The sequence below is a fragment of the Scyliorhinus torazame genome, chromosome 8 (genome assembly GCF_047496885.1).
Source record: "Scyliorhinus torazame isolate Kashiwa2021f chromosome 8, sScyTor2.1, whole genome shotgun sequence".
NCBI classification, from domain to species: Eukaryota; Metazoa; Chordata; class Chondrichthyes; order Carcharhiniformes; family Scyliorhinidae; genus Scyliorhinus; species Scyliorhinus torazame.
This window is the reverse complement of record NC_092714.1, coordinates 152,853,306-152,876,141: the sequence shown is the minus strand read 5'-3', so window position 1 is coordinate 152,876,141 and position 22,836 is coordinate 152,853,306. Positions and strand designations below refer to the sequence as shown.

The window sequence follows — 22,836 nt, the reverse complement described above, 5'->3', positions numbered from 1 at the left end:
ATAATCTTTATTATTGTCACAAGTAGGCTTACATTAACACTGCAATGAAGTTACTGTGAAAATCCCTTAGTTGCCACACTCCGCCGCCTGTTCGGGTACACAGAAGGAGAATTCAGAATGTCCAATTCACATAACAGCACGTCTTTTGGGACTTGTGGGAGGAAACTGGAGCATGCGGAGGAAACCCACGCAGGCACGGGGAGAACATGCAGACTGCGCAGATAAGTGACCCAAGGCGGGAATCGAACCCGGTATCCTGCGCTGTGAAGCAACAGTGGTAACCACTGTGCCGCCCCAATAACAGGCGTACAGGAGAAAAAGGATACACAATTAGCCTGCCTAACTGGCTTGCTGATTTACATCTCTGTGCCTGCTTTATAGATATCATTAAACAACCATACCTTTCAGAGGGTACATTAGGTCCAGTAGCATACAAGACTGCCAACTGATCCTGGCAAAGTAATCAAAATGAACATGGTCAATAATGTGAAAAAGAGTGAAGGACAGAAGCATATGTCGGCTGACTCGGAATTCCTTCGAACTCCAAATTCCAACCGTGTAATATTTTCTCCTTTGAAATCCACCTGCTCCTAAACTCAAACGGGGACATGGTCTACTGAAGGGTTGTCCAACATCTTGGAGTTGGGAGCTGCACATACATTTCAAAATGTGCAAGTTAATCTTAAAATGCTGTGCAGAAATGAGCCTATTACACTAGAAATTCAACCCCACTACATCCCCGAGACTGCCTCCTTCTGACAACCATCCCCACACCAGTATGCAAACGGCCAGAATCTAGACCTCATAAGTATACATCAAAAGAGGCCACGGATAGATAACAGCAGCAAAAAGCAAGACCCAAAACCCATCCCTCTTCTCATGTTCAAAACTGTGATGCTGCTCTCCATCTTCACTTACGTTTTTCTTTCCTCAACTCTCTGGATCTCATACTAGCTTCCATCTTTCTCACCCCATGCTCATTTCCTTCTCTCACCCTCTATCCTCACTTCTCTACTCCAAGCTCAGTCTCACCCTTCTTTCTCCCTCCCACGCTCACCATTCTCCTTGTCCAGTTCTGAAACAAACTGGTAAGAATGTAATCTCAGTCCTTTCCCAGGTTGAAGGACTAATAGTTACAATTAGGTTATTCCTGATCCGATCAAAGTCCATCCAGCCAGGAACTATGTTTTCCAGTTCCCAAAGCACAGGAAATATTGAAAGGCGCAAATTAATTATTTAAAGCTTCTTCTCAGACGAAAGCACAATCAGTTGTGAAGATTATGAAACACTCATTGCAATACAAGAATCCATTAACACCACTAAACAATTAAACTAATATCAAAATCACAGTGGCATCATTTTTAATTGTGCATAATATAGAAACCATAGTACATTTAGATTAAGCTATCCACCGATGCCACTATTGTATGGGAAGGCTAAGATTACCTTAAAAGGTAGACAATAAATGTCCCTGGCCTGAAATCTTGAACGAAGTGGAGGATCCAGAGGATTTCCAGGATACTTTGGGACTGGCAGACCTAGGGCTATAACCCTGAAGTTCTCACTCACTCGTGTTATTTTCCACGCATCCAGCTCCTCCCTCGTATGTTCCTATATGAAGGGCAACATGTTAACAACAGGCCAAAACAGCACTAAATTTGCTGGAGATTCAAAGCAAGTCGGTCAGCCACTTAAATAAAGGGTAAAAGCAAATTATTGTGGATGCTGGAATCTGAAACAAAAACAGAAAATGCTTGACAATTTCAGCAGGTCTGACAGCATCTGTGGAGAGAAAGGGGCACTAATGTTTCAAGTCAAAGCTTTGACAAAAGTCATCCAGACGTAAAACGTTAGCTCCCTTTTCTCTCCACAGATGCTGTCAGACCTGTCCTGTCAGATTGTCCAATATTTTCTGCTTTTGTGACTTAAATAAAGGGGGTGTTCCTGCAACCTAGCAGTAGAATGAGTCAGAAAGTTGTAGGATCCTTGCCCATTCTTGCACGGGAGCAGATAATATGCACCAGAGTTAACAGTGCAGTATTGAGAGAGTGCTGTATCATCAGAGGGGCCACACTTTGAATGATACATTAAAATGAGATCCCGTTTTCCCATTTCGAACCTCAGGTAGCACAAATGACACTTTGGCCCGATTGAAAACACAGGGAGATTCCCCAGTGCCCTCATCAAATTTCCCCGCTCAGCCAACACGAAAAACATATTGAGCTGGTTCTTCACCTCACCAATTGTGATACCCATAGAATGATGGAAAAGAAGTCCCCTTTACCTTCAACAGTTTGTCATAGCGATCTGCAGACATAAGGAAACGCCCATCTTCCAGCTGCATCTCCCGGTTTTCCAGCAGGTTGTTTAGAACGGGTAGCACATTGCGTTCAGCTTTTTCCAGTCCTTCCAGCACTAATATCCTGCCTTCAGTTGCAGCTCGAACAGCACACTTTTCAGGAGGAAAACAAATGAAGCTCTTTAACACAGGAACCATGTTGCAGAAAGTGCCCAACAATCTTAATGTCGCACAACCAGCCTGAGATAAGATGCAGACATTGGACCCAAAGCATGTGTCGATCACACAGAAGTACAATAGCATGCCAGGAAGTATATAGCTGTGCTTTCTGATGACCATGCCTATAGAAACGTTTGTAGCCTACAACTATCAGCTTTATTTGACAGATTATGAGCTAGGAAATTATCTTCTTAAAATGTACTAAATGTTTTAATGATGGGAATGTCCAACGCACTACCACATGGAGTATTTGGGGGAAATATTTAGATCAACTTTAGGTGAAACTAGATAGGTGCATGAGGGAAAAAGGAATACAAGGGTATCTTGCTTGGGTGATATGAGGTGGGATGGGGAGGATTCTCATGTGGAGCATAAACACCAGCAACAAGCTTTGGATCAGATGGCAGAGAAATCGAAAAATACTACTGTAAAACTCTTGGAAACTTCTGAATTTAATATTCAGCAGTCTAGTTTATTAAAAAAATACACTTGGACCCAGACCCCAATAGTAATGCTTATTTATGCAAGGATTAATGAAATGAAATTCAATAGGGCAATAGAGAAAAATATTGGGAGCAAGACAAACAATGTGAAAAAGACAAACTTAAAGTCTCTGTGCCTTAATGCACGGTGCATTTGCAATGAAGTGGATGAACTAATCGCACAGATAGATATAAATGGGTATGATATAATTTGGGTTACGGAGACATGGCTGCAGGGTGACCATGGATGTGTAGCCATGTAAAATGGCTGCGTCCCGATTAATTTGGCCAAAACCCGATTAAAATGGCTAACCAGAAAGGCTGCTGGGAAAAGCAGGTAACAAGACAGAAACGGACAGCTACAGACAGAATAGCATATTCGGCTCTGGGGAAGTTGGCCCAGACGACGGAAGAGTCAGAACAGCAACCCCACCATGATGACTACATTTTTGTCCGTTCTTGTCGGTTGCTCAGGCAGTGGAGAAACGGCGTGAGACCCGCCCTGCCTGGGGACCCCCCCCGTTGGTCAAAAACGCTCGGGTAGGGTACATATGGTATTGGTAGCCATCCTACCCGGGGGCTCCATCCAAATCTTACCCATCGCGGCCCATACGCACCTCATTCGACCTTTTCCTTTCAAAAACAGTTTTATTTATTTAGGCAACCTTTGGGTTGCTGTCAAATTTACATCCTGGAACATTTGGATGCTAAACCTAGCACTGGTCCACCATTGGGAAGTGTGCCGTGTCCTAACATTTGTTTTGGGAAAAAAAAATGGGGGAGCAGTCACATATTGTGACCAATTATAAGGGTTTAATTGGCCCCAAGAAGGACGGACACACTAACACACCGGATATTAAACCAAGGTAGTTACAGATACTATGCTTGTCTTACAGAACTCCAGAAGCTCCAAGACCGGAGAAAACCAGCGAACACAGAAAAATAAAAGAAAGAGGACAACCATGAGGACTTCGGTCATCGTGCTCAACATTTTTTTGGACTTTTGGTTGCGCGGGAACGCGGACCCCATTACTCCAAACCCCCCTGCCGTTAATGTTTCACTGCCCCGCAGTACCGAGGGCCCAGTCACCAGCCACGTTGCATTATCCTGGTGTGCCAAGTTCATAACTTGGTACTCCTTATCGTACGTCATTGAGGCACTGTTGGCATTGGCCATACTCTGCTGTGCAGTACAGACTATGCGCCTCCGCAAATGGAAAAGGAGAGCGTACCGCGCTCAAACCCCGGTATATCGGATCCGATCCCCGATATTCGGCTATGACCAGACCCCAGACCCCCGCGACCTATAAAGAATAAAGAGTATTCACTTGGGTTATTACTGTAAATGAAGAGATGTACAAACAGTTTTCATTTTTTTTCAAATGTATGATCCTGAGCTTGACTGCCAAGCCAGGAAAGAGTATATTAAAAGTTGTGATTGTTGTTGTATGTTTTAGGAAGATAGGATAATGCAATGTTTAGTGAGGATAGAGTATTGAGGTAAAATTAGAGGTTCCCAGTTTTATTTTTTTGATACATGCCCCTGCCTGACATAGCACCCTCAAGAATTGTTTAGGTAGATTTTTGTGCATAGCTAGGGTCAGAGTAGTGGCCATGTAGGAGGTGTCCCCCCCCAGGTCAGGGAACGAAGAGGACAAAATTTATGTGATCCTTCACGCTTCGCGTTAGGATCACAAGGCGGTAATGTAGCCACGTAAAATGGCTGCGTCCCAATTAATTTGGCCAAAACCAGACTTAAAATGGCTAACCGGAAAGGCTGCTGGGAAAAGCAGGTAACAAGACAGAAACGGACAGCTGCAGACAGAATAGCATATTCGGCTCTGGGGAAGTTGGCCCAGATCGATACTCAGGGCTATTAACAGCCCATCCACCCAGACATCTGCAGTGTAATCAGCTATCCCCGGGAACAATTGCAACATATTAGCAATTGAATACCGGGCCAGACTTGTCGGCGCCTGCAGTGGCCGAAACAAAGGCAGGTGAACGACCATCCCCCCGATTGCAATTGGACATATCGAACCCAGTGTTTGGGAACAAGTCCAATCACTTGGGACTCAGGGTCAAGGGTCGCCCCGAGAGGCGGGAAGCCCCTGGGCCCTATAAAGTGAGGGGCCAAGTTCAGATCTCTCTCTCTCTCTCTTCTTCGCCTGCTCGAGACCTCCGCAAGATCAGCAACCTGCAACCGTAAGTTTGAGTCCAGCGATCGCTATCCGATAAAGACTCCTAGCCATTGACCTGTATCAGCCTTTTGAATCCCGCGGGCCAGATCCGCTTGGATAAGCCATTCGTTTCCCTGACCTGGTGGGCTCTTCCTAAAGTTAAGTATTGGCCAGTAGTGATAGGTTTATGATGTAGATAGTAGGATTCTTGTGTAAACATTACTTGTATATAATAAATGACCGTTGATTTCAATCTTACTAAGCGGTGTGCTGACTCATTAATCATAACTTGAGCTTGAACCACGTGGCGGTATCAGAAAGATACCTGGCGACTCGTGAGCAAAGGTGACGTAATCAGAGCTAATAAACTAAGGCTAAAAAGAGCAACAGATGGGAACTGAATGTCCCAGGGTTTTAAGTATTTAGGAAGGACAGGCATAAAAGAAAAGGTGGTGGCGTGGCACTGCTGGTTAAAGAGGAAATTAACACAGTAGTGAGAAAGGATATTAGCTCTGACAATGTGGAATCTGTATGGGTAGAGTTGAGAAATACCAAGGGGCAAAAAAAACATTAGTGTGTGTCATATATAGACCCCTAAACTGCAGTGGTGAGGTTGGGAATGGCATTAAACACAAAATTAGAGATGCATGTAATAAGGGAATATCGGTGATCATGGGTGATTTTAATCTTCACATAATTGGGCAAATCAATTTAGCCACAATGGCGTAGAGGAGGAATTCCTGGAGTGTATACGGGATGGTTTTCTTGACCCAATATGTGGAGTAACCAACTAGAGCGCAGGCCATCTTAGACTTGGTATTGTGTAATGAGAAGGGAATCATTGCTAATCTGGTTGTACGAGACCCCTTGGGGATGAGCGGCCATAACATGATAGAATTTTTTATCAAGATGGAGAGTGAAGTAGTTGATTTGTAGATGAGAGTGCTGAATCTTAATAAAGGGAACTATGAGGATATGAGGCATGAGTTGGGCTTGGTAGATTGGGGAGAGTTACTTAAAGGGATGACAGTGGATAGACATTGACAAACATTCAAGGAACGCATGGGGGAACTACAGCAACTGTTCATTCCTGTCTGGCAGAAAAGCAAACAGGGTAAGAGGGCCAATCCATGACTTACAAAGGAAATTAGAAATAGTATCCGATCCAAGGAAGAAGCATACAAATTGGCCAAGAAAAATAATAGGTCTGAAGAATGGGACCAGTTTAGAATTCGAAGGACGAAGGGATTGATTAAGAAGGGGAAAGTACAGTACGAAAGGAAGCCTGCGGGGAACATAAGGTTAACACTAAGAGTTTCTATAGATATGTGAAGAGAAAGAGATTGGTAAAGAGAAATGTAGACAGAAACAGGGAAATGCATAATAAGGGACAAAGAAATGGCTGAGCAATTGAATACATACTTTGGTTCTGTCTTCACAAAAGAGACACAAATCAGATACCAGAACTGATGGAGTTTAGTGAGAGCGAAGAACTGAGAGAGATCAACATTAGTAGAGAAATGGTGCTGGGAAAATTGATGGGATTGAAGGCAGATAAATCCCCAGGGCCTGAGAATCTGCATCCCAGAGTGCTTAGGAGGCGGCTCTGGAAATAGTGGACGCATTGGTGGTCATCTTCTGGCATGCTATAAACTCTGGAACAGTCCCTGCAAATTGGAGGGTAGCTCGCGTCACTCCGATATTCAAAAAGGGAGGTAGAGAGAAAGCAGGGAATTATATACCAGTAAGCCTAATGTTGGTAGTGGGGGAAATGCTTGAATCCATTATCAAGGATTTTATAGCGGAACATTTAATAATAATAATACCCTTTATTTATTTAAAAAGCAGTGGCAGGATCAGTCAGTCAGCATGGATTTATGAAGGGAAAATCATAGAACATACATAGAACATAGTCATGCTTGACAAATCTGTTGGAATTCTTTGAAGAGATAACCAGTACAGTCGACAAGGGGGAGCCAGTCGATGTGGTATATTTGGACTTTCAGAAGGCGTTTGACAAAGTCCCACATAAGAGATTATTGTGCAAAATTAAAGCACATGGGATTGGAGGAAATGTACTGAGGTGGATAGAAAACTAGTTGGCAGAGAGGAAACAAAGAGTAGGGATTAATGGGTCCTTTTCAAATTGGCAGGCAGTAACGAGTGGGGTACCACAGGGATCGATGCTGGGACCCCAGCTATTCACAATATATATTAATGCTTTGGATGAGGGAACAAAATGTAACATCTCAAAGTTTGCAGATGATACTAAGTTAGGTGGGAGGGTGAATTGTGACGAGGATGCAGGGATCCTACAGCATGATCTGGACAGGTTGGGCGAGTGGGCAAATCAATGGCAGATGCAGTATAATTTGGATAAGTGTGAGGTTATTCGCTTTGGAAGCAAAAACAGGAAGGCAGATTCATACCTGAATGGTTGTAAATTGGGAGAGGGGCGTGTGCAGCGGGACCTGGGTGTCCTTGTGCACCAGTCGCTGAAGGTAAGTATGCAGGTGCAGCAGGCGGTAAAGAAGGCTAAAGGTATGTGGGCCTTCATTGTGAGAGGTTTCGAGTATAGAAGCAGGAATGTGTTGTTGCAATTATACCGGGCCTTGGTGAGACCACACCTGGATATTGTGTGCAGTTTTGGTCTCCTTCTCTGAGGAAGGATGTTCTTGCTCTCGAGGGAGTGCAGCGGAGGCTTACCAGACTGATTCCCGGGATGGCGGGACTGTCATATGAGGAGAGATTGACTAGGTTGGGATTGTTCTCGCTGGAGTTAAGAAGAATGAGGGGGGGCCCTTCTCACAGGACCAGACAGGGTAGATGCAGGGAAGTTGTTACCAATGATAGTGTGTCCAGAACCAGGGTCACAGTCTGAGGATTGAGGGTAAACCATTTCGGACAGATATAAGGAGACATTTCTTCACACAAAGAGTGGTGAGCCGGTGGAATTCATTACCACAGGAAGTAGTTGATGCTAAAACTTTTGTTATGGGCGAGGCGTTTTCAGAGCCCCAAAATGTATCATGGAGTTCAACCAATCTCACCCTTTAAAGTATTTGGTGCTTTTCCGAGCACGCGGCTTTTTCCCTAGGTGTGGGATTACAATTATGGACACGTGGGTTTTTAAACACAAAACACTGTTTATTCCATGAACTCAACTTAACATCTGAAATAAACATTGGATCTCTTAACACCTCTTACTTCAAAGATAACTCAGAAAATATTGCAACAGTAAATAACTCCTTAAAATGTTCCTTCAAAATTCCAAGAGACTTAACACCTTTAAACAGTATCATATCAGGTTGAAGGATATATATGTTTTCTGTAGAATGGCAGAGATATATTAGCTTGGGTGACTTCAGCTCCAGCACCTTGCTTTCTTCATGCAGCTCTCTGGAAACCCATAGACATACCCACGCTGCTTTCTCAAACCTGGCTTTCTCCCTTCAAGTACATCACAGCAAACCAGAACGTCTCAAGCTGCTGTCTCAAACTGGCTTTCTACTTTTAAACTGCTCTCAGCAAAATCAGCCAGGCACTTTTTAGCTGCTCTCAGACACTTTTCAAACTGCAAAACCACCCTGCAAAATGGCTGAACTGAGCTGAGATCCACCCACTCTATGACATCACTGTTTTCTTAAATGTACATTGCTTAAACATCCAGTTCTTAAAGGTACCCTCACATGACACTTTGAATATATTCAAGAGGGGGCTAGATATAGCACTTGGGGAGAATGGGATCAAAGGCTGTTGCTTACTTTTGGTTGGTTCAATTGGCTGTTTTATAACCGTTGCTCTCGAGTCACCAGGTATCTTTATGATACCGCCACGAGGTTCAAGTTCAAGTAATGATCAATAACTCAATACACCAATTAGTAAGATTCAAATCAAAGCACATTTATTTACACACAGTCAAATTTACTCATGCATAAACGCTACTTTCTAAGCTACTTCTACAACCAACAGGCCTATACTTAGCTTCGAACTGGCCCACCAGGTCAGGGGAACAAATGGCCTTTCGTTCGGGTTCTGAGTCTGCGGGATTCAAAAGCTGGTACGGACTGGTAGCTAGGAGCGCCTATCTCGTAGCGAGCATTGACTTGAGACTTAAGGTCTTTTGGCGGCAGCTGAACAGGTCACTGTCAAGGGTTGGTTCGCGTTGCTGAGTGATCCTGTCAAGAAGGACGATTTGAACTTGGGGGCCTTACTTTATAGTCCCCAGGGGCTTCCCGCCTTTCGGGGCGGACCCCGTACCTCGTTTCAAGTGATTGGACTTTGTTCCAATCGCTTGGTTCGATTTCTCCAATACTGGAGCAGTTCCCTGATCGATGGGTGGTCTTGAGGTGTCCGTTAACGTCTTTTGTGTTGGCTCCTGCTGGCGCCGAGGAGTCTGGCTTGGCCTTGTTTATCTCAAATGTTTCGATTGTTCCCGGGGATCGCTCATTAGTATGTAGATGGCTGCTACATTATTGTGCAGGTGGTTGCTGGTATTGATGCTGTCTGGGCTTTTGCAGAGTTTAATACACAGTAAACTTGCACCTGCTAGTTTCTGCCTGTGTTGGCTGAATTTCCCTTCAGCCTTTGCTGTTCTCCATTTGGCCAACCCAGGTGGCTACAAGGCTATGGGCAGAAAGCAGGATTAGGCTACTGAGCTGGATGATCAGTCATGATCGTGATGAATGGCGGAGCAGACTCGAAGGGCCAAAAGGCCTCCTCCTGCTCCTATCTTCTATGTATCTATGCATCTATGAACCATAGAAACCACTGCATGGTGCTCTTGCAGATCTGACCAAAACCTTTGATCTGGTTAATAGATATGCTCTGGTCTCCTATCCTCACCATAGCACCTCCTGATCATAAAATCCTTTCTGTGAAATGAACAGAAAGATCATCTACTATGGAATGACATCTGACAGTCCAAATACAGACACAGTCCCAATACGGAGTGGAATGAGCCAGGTTGCATTCTTGCACCAGTGCTGTTTGGCATCTTCTTATCCTGCCTCATCTTGTATCGCTCCAGGATAAAGATTTTGGAGAAGGAGCACGAGATAAGGTGGAAGATTGGTCAGCATGTCCAGATTGAGAACAAAGTTGAAAGTCAGACATGTTCCAGATATGTGAACCCATGTTTGCTGACAATGCAATTTGTGTTGCACATTCAGCTGAAGGCCCACAGTCAATTCTAAACACCTTTGCACCTATTGCAGAGAAACTTGAAACCATGGTCATTCAATAAAAGACAGTTGCAATCACTCAAGACAGTCAGCCCAAAGCAGCACCACAATACTGAATTGAAAACTGCAGACACATTCTGTCATAACATAAAAGAAAATGACTGCAGATGCTGGAATCTGAAACAAAAACAGATAATGCTGGAAAATCTCAGTGGGTCTAACGGCATCTGTGGAGAGAGAACAGAACTGCTGTTTGAAGTCTGAGAGTGTGGTGGAGGTAGGTTCAATCGAGGTTTTCAAGGAGGGTATTGGATTGTTATCTATAAAGGAAAATGTGCAGGGTTATCGGAAGAAAGTGGGAGAATGGCTCTCGGTGAATTGCTCCTTCAGAGAACCAGCAGTAACAGTATGCAGGCATTGTAGATTTTCAGTTGTGTGGCAATTTCATGAATTTGAGATTTTTTTCCAGGCTCTTTATTGAAGCTTTTCAAATGACGCAGCAGCAGTATCCATATGAGCTGTTATCTTTATTGCAACTCTATTTCACTTGAGACTGTTTTTTATTCATTCGAGGGATGTGTGTATCACTAGCTAGGCCAGCATTTATTGTCCATCCCTGGTTGCCCTTCAGAAGGTGAGCTTCCCTCTTGAGCCGCTGCAGTCCCTGAGGGAAGGTACACCACCTGTGCTGTTAGGGAGGGAGTTCCAGGATTTTGACCCAGCAACAGTGAAGGAACGGCAATATGTTTCCAAGTCGGGATGGTGAGTGACTTGGAGGGCAGCTTCCATGATGGTCCCATGTGGCTGCTGCTCTTGTCCTTCTAGATGATGGTGGTCGGAGTTTGGAAGGTGCTGCCGAAGGAGCCTTGCTGAGCTCCTGCAGTGCATCTTGTAGATGGTACACACTGCTGCCACTGTGTGTCGGTGTTGGAGCTGAATTTGTTTTGTTATGGGCCAGCGTTTAGAAAACACCAAAGTATATTATGAGTTCACCTGACCTACAACTGTTTATTGATTTTGGTTCCGATGAGCACAAGAGCCTGCCTTTCAGATGTTATTCAATAGAGTTCTTAGGTGCTTTTAATCAAAAAAACAAGCTTTATTCTCCGAATTTAGTTAACATCTGTACAAACAGTACAGTAAGAATTATCAAATACAAACATAAAATCCCCACATAGCTACAGTAGGAATTCTTCCTTTAACTGTTCCAATTCAATAATAAGATCCCATAAACCAAAAACCCTTTTTACCAACACAGCAGGTAAGTATAATCATTGGGTCTCTTCCTTGGAATAACTCTTTAAAATTGAAAATAGAGACACAGGCCAAAATACTTCTCTGTCTGAGTCTACAGCAGCCAAATGTGATACAGCAGCCAAATGTGAAAACTAAAGTAAAAACGCAGGACCACAAACCAGCTCCAAAACACACAGCGAAACTAAAAACTCTCAGAGACACAGCCCAGTTCCACCCACACAATGACTACACTGAAGCCATGTGATAAGGCAAAAACATTTCTACCATGACAGTCTAAGTCACCAGTTCACCTTCAGCTGGAGTACCAAGTCCAGTTCTGGGCACCGCACTTTCAGAAGAATGTGAAGGCATTGGAGAGTGTGCAGAAAGAATTCACGAGAATGGTTCCTCCAGTGGGAAACTTCAGTAATGAAGATAGATAGGAGAAATTAGGACTGTTTCCTCAGAGAAAAAAAAGCTTGATGGGAGATTTGATAAAAGTATTCAAAATCATCAGGGATCTGGACAGAGTAGCTAGGGAGAAACTGTTTCCACTCGCGAAAGGATCAATAATGAGTGGGCACAGATTTAAAGTAATTCGTAAAAAAAAAACAATAGTGATATGAGGAAAATCTATAGGACAGAGGTCAGAGGTAGGTTCTTTACGCAAAGAGTGGTGAGGCCGTGGAATGCCCTACCTGCAACTGTAGTGAACCCGCCAACATTGAGGGCATTTAAAAGTTTATTGGATAAGCATATGGATGATAATGGCATAGTGTAGGTTAGATGGTTTTTGTTTTTTGACTTCCCATGTCGGTGCAACATCGTGGGCCGAAGGGCCTGTACTGCACTGTATCATTCTATGTTCTATGTTCTATGTCTGGATTGCTCTACTTGAGAATGTGGTGGAGGCAGGTTAAATAGAAGCGTTAAAAAGGGAATTAAACTTATATGAAAAGGAGGAATGTGCAGGGCTAGCAGGAGAAGGCGAGAGAATGGTACGAGGCGAGTTGCTCATTCAGAGAGTTGGAGCAGACATCGATGGGCCAAATGGCCTCCTTCTGCACCAGAACAATTCTGTGATCTCTGACCCATTTGGTTTCTATTTTCTTTGCTAGTTTTTGTTTTACTCTTGGTTTTGTGATTTTTGCTTTCAGACAGCAGTTTATCACCATTCTGCCATTCACATCTTCTCTATACACAGGATCTTTTCTTGACTCTACACAGTCAACTCTTTTTCATGCAATCTCTCCTCTCTTACACCCTATCTCAGATTTTCCTTTTTGTTCTTTTACCAGCCTCTCTCCTTTCACTTGCTTAAAGCCTATTACATCTAGAATTTTTTCCAGTTCTAATGAAAGGTCATTGACCTGAAATGTTAACTCTGTTCCTCTTTCCACTGTTGCTACCCGACATGCTGAATATGTCCATCATTTTCAGTTTTTATTTCAGATTTCCAGCTTTCGGAGTATTTAGTTTTTGGGTCAGTAAGTTGCTCAGGTTTGCTTTGACACCTTATTTACTTACATTAGAGCACTTCAAAAACATTTATCATCACAAAAAGCACTTTGGGGTGTTCCACGATTGTTAACAGTACTATATAAATGCAAATTTGTCCTTTGTAAGAGTGCATACTGCATTAAATCTTGTACAATCCCCAAGTGGGCAGGTGCCTCACAGTGACACACTTTTGATCTGTTCTCTTTTTATTTATACATTTTAGCATCCTTTCCAGTTTGCCACCACAGTCCAGATCAGAGAAGTTAAACTAAAACTTACTTCAAAAATCTAGTAGATGCAGCAACATTTGGAAAAAGTACCTGACTAAGGGGGCTCCAACAAGATAAGATTGATCAACAGGAAGCAAGGATGTTGTCTGTTTGGATTTTATGCAAGTGTTTGACAAAATACCACATAAAAGACTTGGTAACAAAATTGGTTTAAGGACAGAAAAGTGAGTTGTGGTACATGGTTGTCTTTCAGATGGGAGGATGGTAGGCAGTGGTGCTCACCAAAGGTCAATGCCAGGACCACTGCTCTTTTTTACTATATGCATATATTATACATGAATGACTTACATATTGGAAGGCGTAGTCAAATTTCAAAATTTGCCATTGATACCAAAATTGGAGGTATAGCAAACAATGAGAATGATATCAATCGATTATAAGACCTAGGTAGGCTAGCAGAATGGACAGGCAAATGGTAAATTGAATTGGACAGAATTTGGAAAAAGAGATAGGATCAGGGAATATAGACTGACTAGCAAGTTCTAAAGGAAAGAGCGACCTGGGGTTCATGTGCACAGATCTTTGAAGGTGGCAGGACATATTGAGGGAATAGATGGCAAAGAATGTGGGTTCTGTGGTGATGCGCATCAATGCAAATGCATGTAGGCTAGCTGGACACTAGAGGGAGCACCAGAGACATCACACACACACACAACCAATAGATCTGTTAGATAGGACACGACCAATGGACATTCACGATACACACAAAGGTGACACGACCACAGGAGGGCATTACACCAACCCAAATATAAAGGACAACACACACATTATCTGCCTCTTTCCAGTGGAGACAGTCAGTGAGTACAGACACAGGGTTGATTCAATAATACACCCACCACGTGGATTGCAGCAACTGGTTATGTCAGTCTGGGTAGCTATAGTAGGATTAGCAGTAGTGTCGAACCCGAGTAATAGAAGTGTAAATAGTTTAATAAACATGTTGAAGTTATCTCCACGTCTGAACCTTCCTTTGTCAAGTGCACCACAAGGAAGCCGCTTATGTTACGCCTACAACATAACAAATCATGGTACCAGCAGTGAACTGTTTCAATCCACATAGCCATACCTCAGCATACAGTGACAACCAGCAACGATACCCAGGCAAGAAGTTCGAGATCCGGGATCCGCAGAAGCTCCAGTGCCACGGCGATCTCCGCGAAAACTGGCGGGTATTCCGGCAAATGTTTGAAATCTTCCTGGTAGCAGCCGACCTACAAGACGTGATGCTGAAAAGACAGAGCTTCTGCTCACCATCGCCGGTGCCAGAGCAGAAGAAATCTTTTAAAAATTCAAGTTCTCCAAAGGGCAAAACAGGAGCGACTTCCAGGCAGCCCTGGACAAATTCGGCAAATACTGTGAGGAAAACATACTCCAACCAGCAAGAAAAGGTAAGAGAAGCGCCAGTACTCACCACGAGGCCGAGATCCCGGAGCAGAGAACAATTTTGATCGGCGGCCATCTTTCTAAAGGGACTTCACTTGCACGAGAAGTGCATAGAACGGGAAGGTCCGTTTGCGCATGCGCGAGACACTGCGCATGCGCAATCACGAAAACGGCCCCCGGTACAGCAACAGCGATTTGCGCATGTGCAAACGCTTCCTACGTATGATGTCACATGCGTCATGGCATCAGAGGCCCCGAACCACGCCCATTTAAAGGGGAAACGTCACAAATCAAAGAAAAAATCTTTTAAAGCCGTAAAACCTTACTTCACCTGCAATAACAGCACAATGCCTCAAATTGAACCAGGAAATGAAATTAACCTCCGAAGAACCCTGCAACAAGCAGTTACCTATGCCCAAACCGATGATTCCGACCTTGAATACTTCGATACTGACCTTTACATTTTCTCTGGATCTCGCGAGCCCAATGCCAGCTCCGACGCAAACAGTGGTGATATGGTCCTAGAAGACAAGGACTCAGACGAACCTTTCACCTTGGGAGGCTACCCCAGTGTGGCGAATTTATAATTACTGATAATTTACCAGTGCACTGTGTTATGTTATTAACCCTGTGGGGTGGCTTCACCCACTGGGGCATGTACGGGCTCCGCCCATGGCTCCAACCCCTTTACAGGAAGTATAAGAGCTGCTGACCTGCTGGGCCGCCTTCAGTGTTGTACCGGTCACAGGCAGGCTCAGTTCTAAGCTGATTAAAACCACGGTTTACTTCTCCACGTGTCTTTGAGTGAATTGATGGTCGCATCAATTTAATCAGCTTAAAATACTATTATGGAATCAGCCCTCAAACCCGACAGACTGGAACTCGATCGACAGGCCGCGGAGGCGAAAGTAATTTTTTCACATTGGCTTCGATGCTTCAAGGCCTAACTCGCCGCGTCGTCTACGCCATCCGTCACTGACGAACAGAAGCTGAGCCTCCTCCACGCATGGGTGAGCCATCACATTTCTGTCCAGCTCGACGAAGCCGCTTCGCACTACTCGAACGCCTCTATGAGCGGCCTGTGAACGAGGTATACGCGCGACACGTCTTCACCACTCGCCGCCAGCGCCCCGGGGAGTCGCTAGATGATTACCTACGCGACCTCAAAGCCCTCATGCGCAATTGTAACTACCAGGCCATTACGGCCGCTCAGCACATGGAGCTCGCCGTCCGAGACGTTTACGTGGCAGGGGTCCGATCGAACTATGTGAGACAGCGCCTGCTCGAAAAAGGGGCCCAGGATCTGGATGACACAGTAAAACTGGCTACCTCTCTGGAGGCCGCTTTTCAGAGCCTTACTGCGTTCCCGGCCGATCACACGACCCCCTTGTGGGCCCCCGACCCCAGACTACCCCAGGTCTGTGCTGCGCGGCCACCCGCCCATCATGGGGGGCTACCCTGCTACTTTTGCGGCCAGTCCCAACACCCCCGACTGCACTGCCCGGCCCGCAACGCGAACTGCAGCAGGTGCGGGCGAAAAGGACATTTCGCCAAGGTCTGCCTTGCCAGGTCTAAGAACTCGAATTCACAGACCCGATCCACAGACTCTCAGGCCCGCAGACCCCGCAAGGTGTCAGCGTGTCTCCCGACTCCACCTCTGCATAACATGTGCGACTCATGGGGGCCGCCATCTTGGCCATCCTCCACCATGCGGCCGGCCACGCTCGACAAACGAGGGCCGCCATCTTGCCGCCATCTGCTACGCCGCTTGACGGGTACAACCTACATGGACAGCCCCAGCACCTCCAATCACGCCGTCGGCTACCCACACCTCAGCGCGGTCACCCTGGACCAGTCGCGACCCAAGCACCTCCGGATGGCCGTCCGGGTTAACGGGTACGAGATACCTTGCCTTTTCGACTCCGGGAGCACAGAGAGCTTCATTCACCCGGACATGGTAAGACGCTGCTCGCTCCCAATATTCCCGGCGCAACAAACCATATCCCTCGCCTCTGGGTCGCACTCGGTGCAAATCCAAGGGTGCACTACTGCAACCCTAGCTATACAAGGTTCTGAGTATGCTAATTTTCAACTATATGTGCTCCCAGACCTCTGCGTTCCTCTCCGTTTGGGGCTCGAGTTCCAGTGCAACTTCTGGAACCTAATTCTTAAGTTCGGGGGGGCCCCTGTCCCCGCTCACCATATGCAGCCTCATGACCCTAAAAATCAACCAACCCCCCCCCCCCCCCTCTTCGCAAACCTCACCGCCGATTGCAAGCCAGTAGCCACCAGAAGCAGGCGGTATAGCATGCAGGACAGGACGTTCATTAGGTCCGAGGTCCAGCGTCTCTTGCGGGAGAGGGTCATGGAGGCCAGTAATAGCCCCTGGAGAGCTCAGGTGGCGGTCGTCAAGACCGGGGAAAGGTTCCGGATGGTGGTTGATTACAGCCAGACCATTAACCGGTTTACCCACTTCCCCGGATTGCAGACATGGTAAATCAGATCGCGCACTACCGCGTGTTCTCCACGGTGGATCTGAAGTCTGCATTCCACCAGCTCTCAATCCGCCCGGAGGACCGCCACTGCACGACGTTTGAGGCAGACGGCCGCCTTTTCCATTTCCTCCGGGTCCCCTTTGGCGTCACGAACGGGGTTTCGGTGTTCCAACGAGCGATGGACCGAATGATGGACCAGTACGGGCTGCGGGCCACGTTTACGTACTTGGAAAATGTCACCATCTGCGGCCATGATCAGCAGGACCACGACGCCAACCTCCACCGATTTCTTCAAACCGCCCAAAATCTCAACCTCACCTACAACAAGGAGAAAAGCGGTTTCCGCACAACCGGCTAGCCATCCTCGGCTACGTCGTGGAAAACAGGGTCCTAGGGCCCGACCCTGACAGTATGCGCCCCCTCCTACAAGTCCCTCTCCCTCACTGTCCCAAGACACTGAAAAGGTGCCTTGGACTTTTCTCCTATTACGCCCAGTGGGTCCCCCAGTATGCGGACAAAGCCCGCCCACTATTTAAGGCCACCCTCTTTCCACTGGCAGCCGAGGCTCGCCAGGCCTTCAACTGCATCAAGGCGGACATCGCCAAAGTTGCGATGCGCGCGGTGGACGAGTCCGTCCCCTTCCAGGTGGAGAGCGAAGCCTCAGTGGTCGCTCTCGCCGCCACCCTCAACCAAGCAGGCAGACCGGGAGCATTTTTTTCACGCACCCTCACCACCTCCGGAATTCGACACTCCTTGGTCGAAAAATAAGCCCAAGCCATCGTGGAAGCCGTGCGGCACTGGAGGCACTATCTCGCTGGTAGGAGGTTTACCCTCGTCACCGACCAACGATCGGTTGCCTTCATGTTTGACAATACGCAGCGGGGCAAGATCAAGAATTACAAGATCTTGAGGTGGAGAATCGAACTCTCCACCCATAACTACGATATAGTACATCATCCTGGGAACCTCAACGAGCCCCCAGATGCCCTGTCCCACGGCACATGTGCCAGCACGCAAGATGACCGACTACAGGCTATCCACGATGACCTCTGCCACCCGGGGGTCACCCGGCTCGCCCATCACATCAAGTCCCGCAACCTGCCCTGCTCCACCGAGGAGGTCAGAGCTATAACTAGAGACTGCCAACTCTGTGCGGAGTGTAAACCGCACTTCTATCGACCGGATAAGGCCCATCTGGTAAAGGCATCCCGGCCCTTTGAACGCCTCAGTATCGATTTCAAAGGGCCCCTCCTCTCCAATAACCGCAACACGTACTTCCTTAACATCATAGATGAGTTCTCCCGCTTCCCATCACCTGCCCTGATATGACCACCCCCACTGTCATTAAAGCCCTGCATAGTGTCTTCACCCTGTTTGGTTTCCCCAGTTATGTCCACAGCGACAGGGGCTCGTCGTTCATGAGCGACGAACTGCGTCAGTACCTGCTCAGTAAGGGCATCGCCTCGAGCAGGACTACCAGTTATAACCCCAGGGAAACGGGCAGGTGGAGAGGGAGAACGCGATGGTCTGGAAGACCGTCCTACTGACCCTGCGGTCCAGGAATCAACCCAGTTTCTCACTGGCAGGAGGTCCTCCCCGATGCGCTCCACTCTATTAGGTCCCTCCTTTGCACGGCCACAAACCAGACTCCTCATGACCATTTGTTTGTTTTCCCTAGGGGAGCTACCTCAGGGGCCTCACTTCCGCCCTGGCTGATGACACCGGGTCCAGTCCTCCTCCGAAAACATGTTCGGAGCCATAAGACCGACCCCCTGGTAGAGAGGGTCCAGCACCTGCACTCCAACCCACACTATGCGCACGTCGAACACCCAGATGGCCAGCGACCTCCGCGACCTAGAGCCCGCAGGCTCCAACACCACTACTGCATCCCTCACACTATGCCCCGTCCAACCTGCCATGTTCAGCGACCCCACCCCTAAATGGTTCCCACGCTCCCTCCCACCCGCCGCACCGTTCCACAGGAATGAAGCTCCGGAAGAGCCGCTCCCGGAGTCCACGCCTGTGCCTGCTCCGGACCCACTTCCACAGCCACCCGAAGCGGCTGCAACACCAGTGCTTCGGCGGTCACAACGTACGATCCGGGCACCAGACCGACTGAATCTATGAGCCCTTCACCCCCACCGGACTTCATTTTTAAACAGGGGGTGAATGTGGTGAATGTACATTTACTGATAATTCACCAGTGCACTGTGTTATGTTATTAACCCTGTGGGCTCTACCTATGGGCCACTGTGTGGCTTCACCCACAGGGGATATGTTGGGGCATGTACGGGCTCCGCCCACGGCTCCAACCCCTTTACAGGAAGTATAAGAGCTGCTGACCTGCGGGGCCACCTTCAGTGTTGTACCGGTCACAGGCAGGCTCAGTACTAAGCTGATTAAAACCACAGGTTACTTCTCCACGTGTCTTTGAGTGAATTGATGGTCGCATCACCCAGTACCAAATCCGAACCGCAACTAGACGTGTTGCACATTGGCGACCCCCGTACTGAATCCGACGCAGACGCGGATTTGTTCTTCGGATTTGAGGATCTTCAGTCCAGCATATACGACATCCCGACTCGTGAGTGCAGGATTATGCTGCGGCCTGACACCAGGAGACAGAGAGCGGTACAAGCCCACAGGGAGCGGCCTGCTGCCACACAGAGTGGTCCACACACTGCTAAGGGTTCCCGACTCCACGATAGAAGACACGCAAGACTCCACACCACAGTCCTTGCACGAACAAGAAGTGACTCCAGTGTCACAAGCCTCCACAGCGAGCTCGTGGATAGACTCCACGATAGAAGAAACGCAAGACTCCAGAGCGCAGTCCTTGCACACACAAGACGTGACTCCAGTGTCACAAGCGTCCGCAGCGAGCTCGTGGACAACCTCCACGATAGAAGCAACGCAAGACTCCGACGCGCAGTCCTTGCAGGAACCTCCTCTGACCAACTAGCGGCAGACGATGCAAGTCTGCCATGCTCAAGTAAACAGCAAGAAAACTATGACAGTGTATCACACTCCAGTGCACAGCAGGACGACCATGACGGTCTATCATGCTGCAGTGAAGAACAAAGCGACGATGACAGTCCAAGCCCAAATGAAGGACAACAGCAAAACAATGACAGTCCACCCACATTGCTTGCGCCACCAGATGAAGACTCTGACAATTTACCCAACCCAAGTGAACAAGCTACTGAGGCTCTACCCACGGTAGGTGAGACGAGTGACGACAGCATCCCACTTCCCATGCAAGATGTGCAAAGTGACAGACCTCAGCTAGTGTGTACAGAGGCACTCGACGATCACTGTGAGGCCACTGGTGACTCCGGTGACACCACGATACTTCCACCTTCATTCGCGCGAACCTCTCCACAAGTCAATGCATTCCTGCATGTTCTGACTCCAGATGTGCAGCTTCAAGAAATCTCAGCTGACTCCAGTGAACCTGCTAAGACACCGGACGGGGAGCATCAACAAACCAACACTGACTCAGTTAAAACTCCAGATGGGGAGCAACCAAACGCCGTGTCTGATTCACGGAAGCCGGACTTTACTCCAGACAGGGAGACCCACAACCTCAGTGATGGCACGCTCAGGGTGACAGCAGATGCCACAACGACAGGAGATGGATCACTTAACAATTACACTGGGTCAGTAATAACAAGCAGCGGCTACAGACAAAGAGGAATACACCAATATTCACCACAGCTATATCCACACATTTTTTCCACACCAGCAGTGCAGCCAATGACAGCTCATGCCGGACAAACCCAGTATTCAGGCATGCAGCAGCAAGCAGTCTATGCAGCATATTCTCAAATAGGCCAGCACTACGGATTGCCCATAAAGGACTACCGCAAGCGCGATCTGCACTAGACTGGATGCCTTAGTTACAGCCCAGGATTTGCTGCACCCCAGCCTGGCCAGACGGCATATTCCTATCAGATGCAAGGTTCTAGTTTCACATCATCACCAGGTATTTATGTGAGCAGCAACTCTGTTTCCAATTCGACAAGCTTCAACGGTTCTCAGCAGGATCACCCTTCCAGCACAGCGTGTGGCCAGAACCAGTATGTACAGTCTTATCCAACTTCAACATATGGCACATCCATGACCTCGAATGATACTGTTGACGGTACCTCTTCAACGTCAACACCTTATCAGCTACAAAATGCCATCCGACAGCATCATCACAAACATCGAAAAAGGGACTCCAAATCAGACAGCGAAGTGATTTGACCACTTCTTGGTTCCTGTGGCACAGGGACGTTGATTGCATTCATAACCAAGAGAGACATTTGACCATGATGATTGATGGTTTTTGGACTCACACGAATGATTTGGACTTATTGTTTAATCATTGTTCCCATGACTTGTATATACCTTACCTTATCTACCTGTTCTTTGTTCAATTTTCTCAAAGTGTACAGAAAATATGTAACATATAAAAAAGGGGGGTGTGGTGATGCGCATCAATGTAAATGCATGTAGGCTAGCTAGACACTAGAGGGAGCACCAGAGACATCACACACACTCAACCAATACATCAGTTAGATAGGACACGACCATTGGACATTCACGATACACACACAGAGGTGACACGACCACAGGAGGGCATTACACCAACCCATATATAAAGGACACCACACACATGATCTGCCTCTTTCCAGTGGAGACAGTCAGTGAGTACAGACACAGGGTTGATTCAATAATACACCCACCACGTGGATTGCAGCAACTGGTTAGTCAGTCTGGGTAGCTATAGTAGGATTAGCAGTAGTGTCGAACCCGAGTAATAGAAGTGTAAATAGTTTAATAAACGTGTTGAAGTTATCTCCATGTCTGAACCTTCCTTTGTCAAGTGCACTACAAGGAAGCCGCTTAGGTTACACCTAGAACATAACAAATCAGGTTCTTGGACTTCATAAATAAACAAAAGCAGGGTAGGTTTGCTGAACCTTTATAAGGCTCTGATTAGGCCACACTGAGAGCCTCACATTAAGTTCTGAACACCGCACTTTCGGAAGGATGTAAGGGTCCTTAAGAGAGTGTGGAGGGGATTCAGCAGAATGATTCCAAGGATGCAGGATTTTAACTACAAGCTGGAGAAACTAAATTTGTTCACTTTAGAGCACAGGAGATGGAGGAGAAATCTGATAGATGTGCACAAAATGATGACACATTTAGATAAGAAAGACAAAGGCTGATAGTACAACTACTCGGAGACACAGATTTTAGGGCAAGATATATAGGGGGAATGGGAGGGAGAACATTTTAATGCAGCGAGTGGTAATGACCTGGAACTCGTTGTTCATGAAGGTGGTGGAATGGAGACGATGAAAGATTTCAAAGAGAAATTAGATGGACACATGAAGAGAATAAACTTGTAGGGCTTTGAGAGCAGAATGGGGGAATGGGATTGATTAGATCACACTATGGAGCCAGCATGGGCTTGCTGGGTTGAATGGCCTCCTTTTGTGCCTTAGTGACTCTTGACTATTTTTTCCAAAGAGCTTTTCTTGAACAGTCAAGAATGTGTCTGAAGATTGAAAGAATGAGG

At 46.8% G+C, this 22,836-nt stretch overlaps 1 protein-coding gene and 1 long non-coding RNA gene across 2 annotated transcripts in view; one reads left to right on the top strand and one right to left on the bottom strand.

Moving 5' to 3' along the window:
- Positions 1–4,315, top strand: part of LOC140428199 (uncharacterized) — a 124,759-nt gene extending 120,444 nt beyond the window's left edge. The window contains exon 3 of the long non-coding RNA XR_011948731.1: positions 3,897–4,315. This is a non-coding gene — a long non-coding RNA (uncharacterized lncRNA). The remainder of the gene's footprint in view (positions 1–3,896) is intronic.
- vwa8 (von Willebrand factor A domain containing 8) overlaps positions 1–22,836 on the bottom strand; it is a 625,928-nt gene that overhangs the window by 499,832 nt on the left and 103,260 nt on the right. Inside the window, exons 5-7 of the mRNA XM_072514383.1 lie at positions 2,285–2,452; positions 1,447–1,611; positions 402–451 (exon numbers count right to left, since the gene is read on the bottom strand). Of these exons, the coding sequence (XP_072370484.1) occupies positions 402–451; positions 1,447–1,611; positions 2,285–2,452 (383 nt within the window). The remainder of the gene's footprint in view (positions 1–401; positions 452–1,446; positions 1,612–2,284; positions 2,453–22,836) is intronic.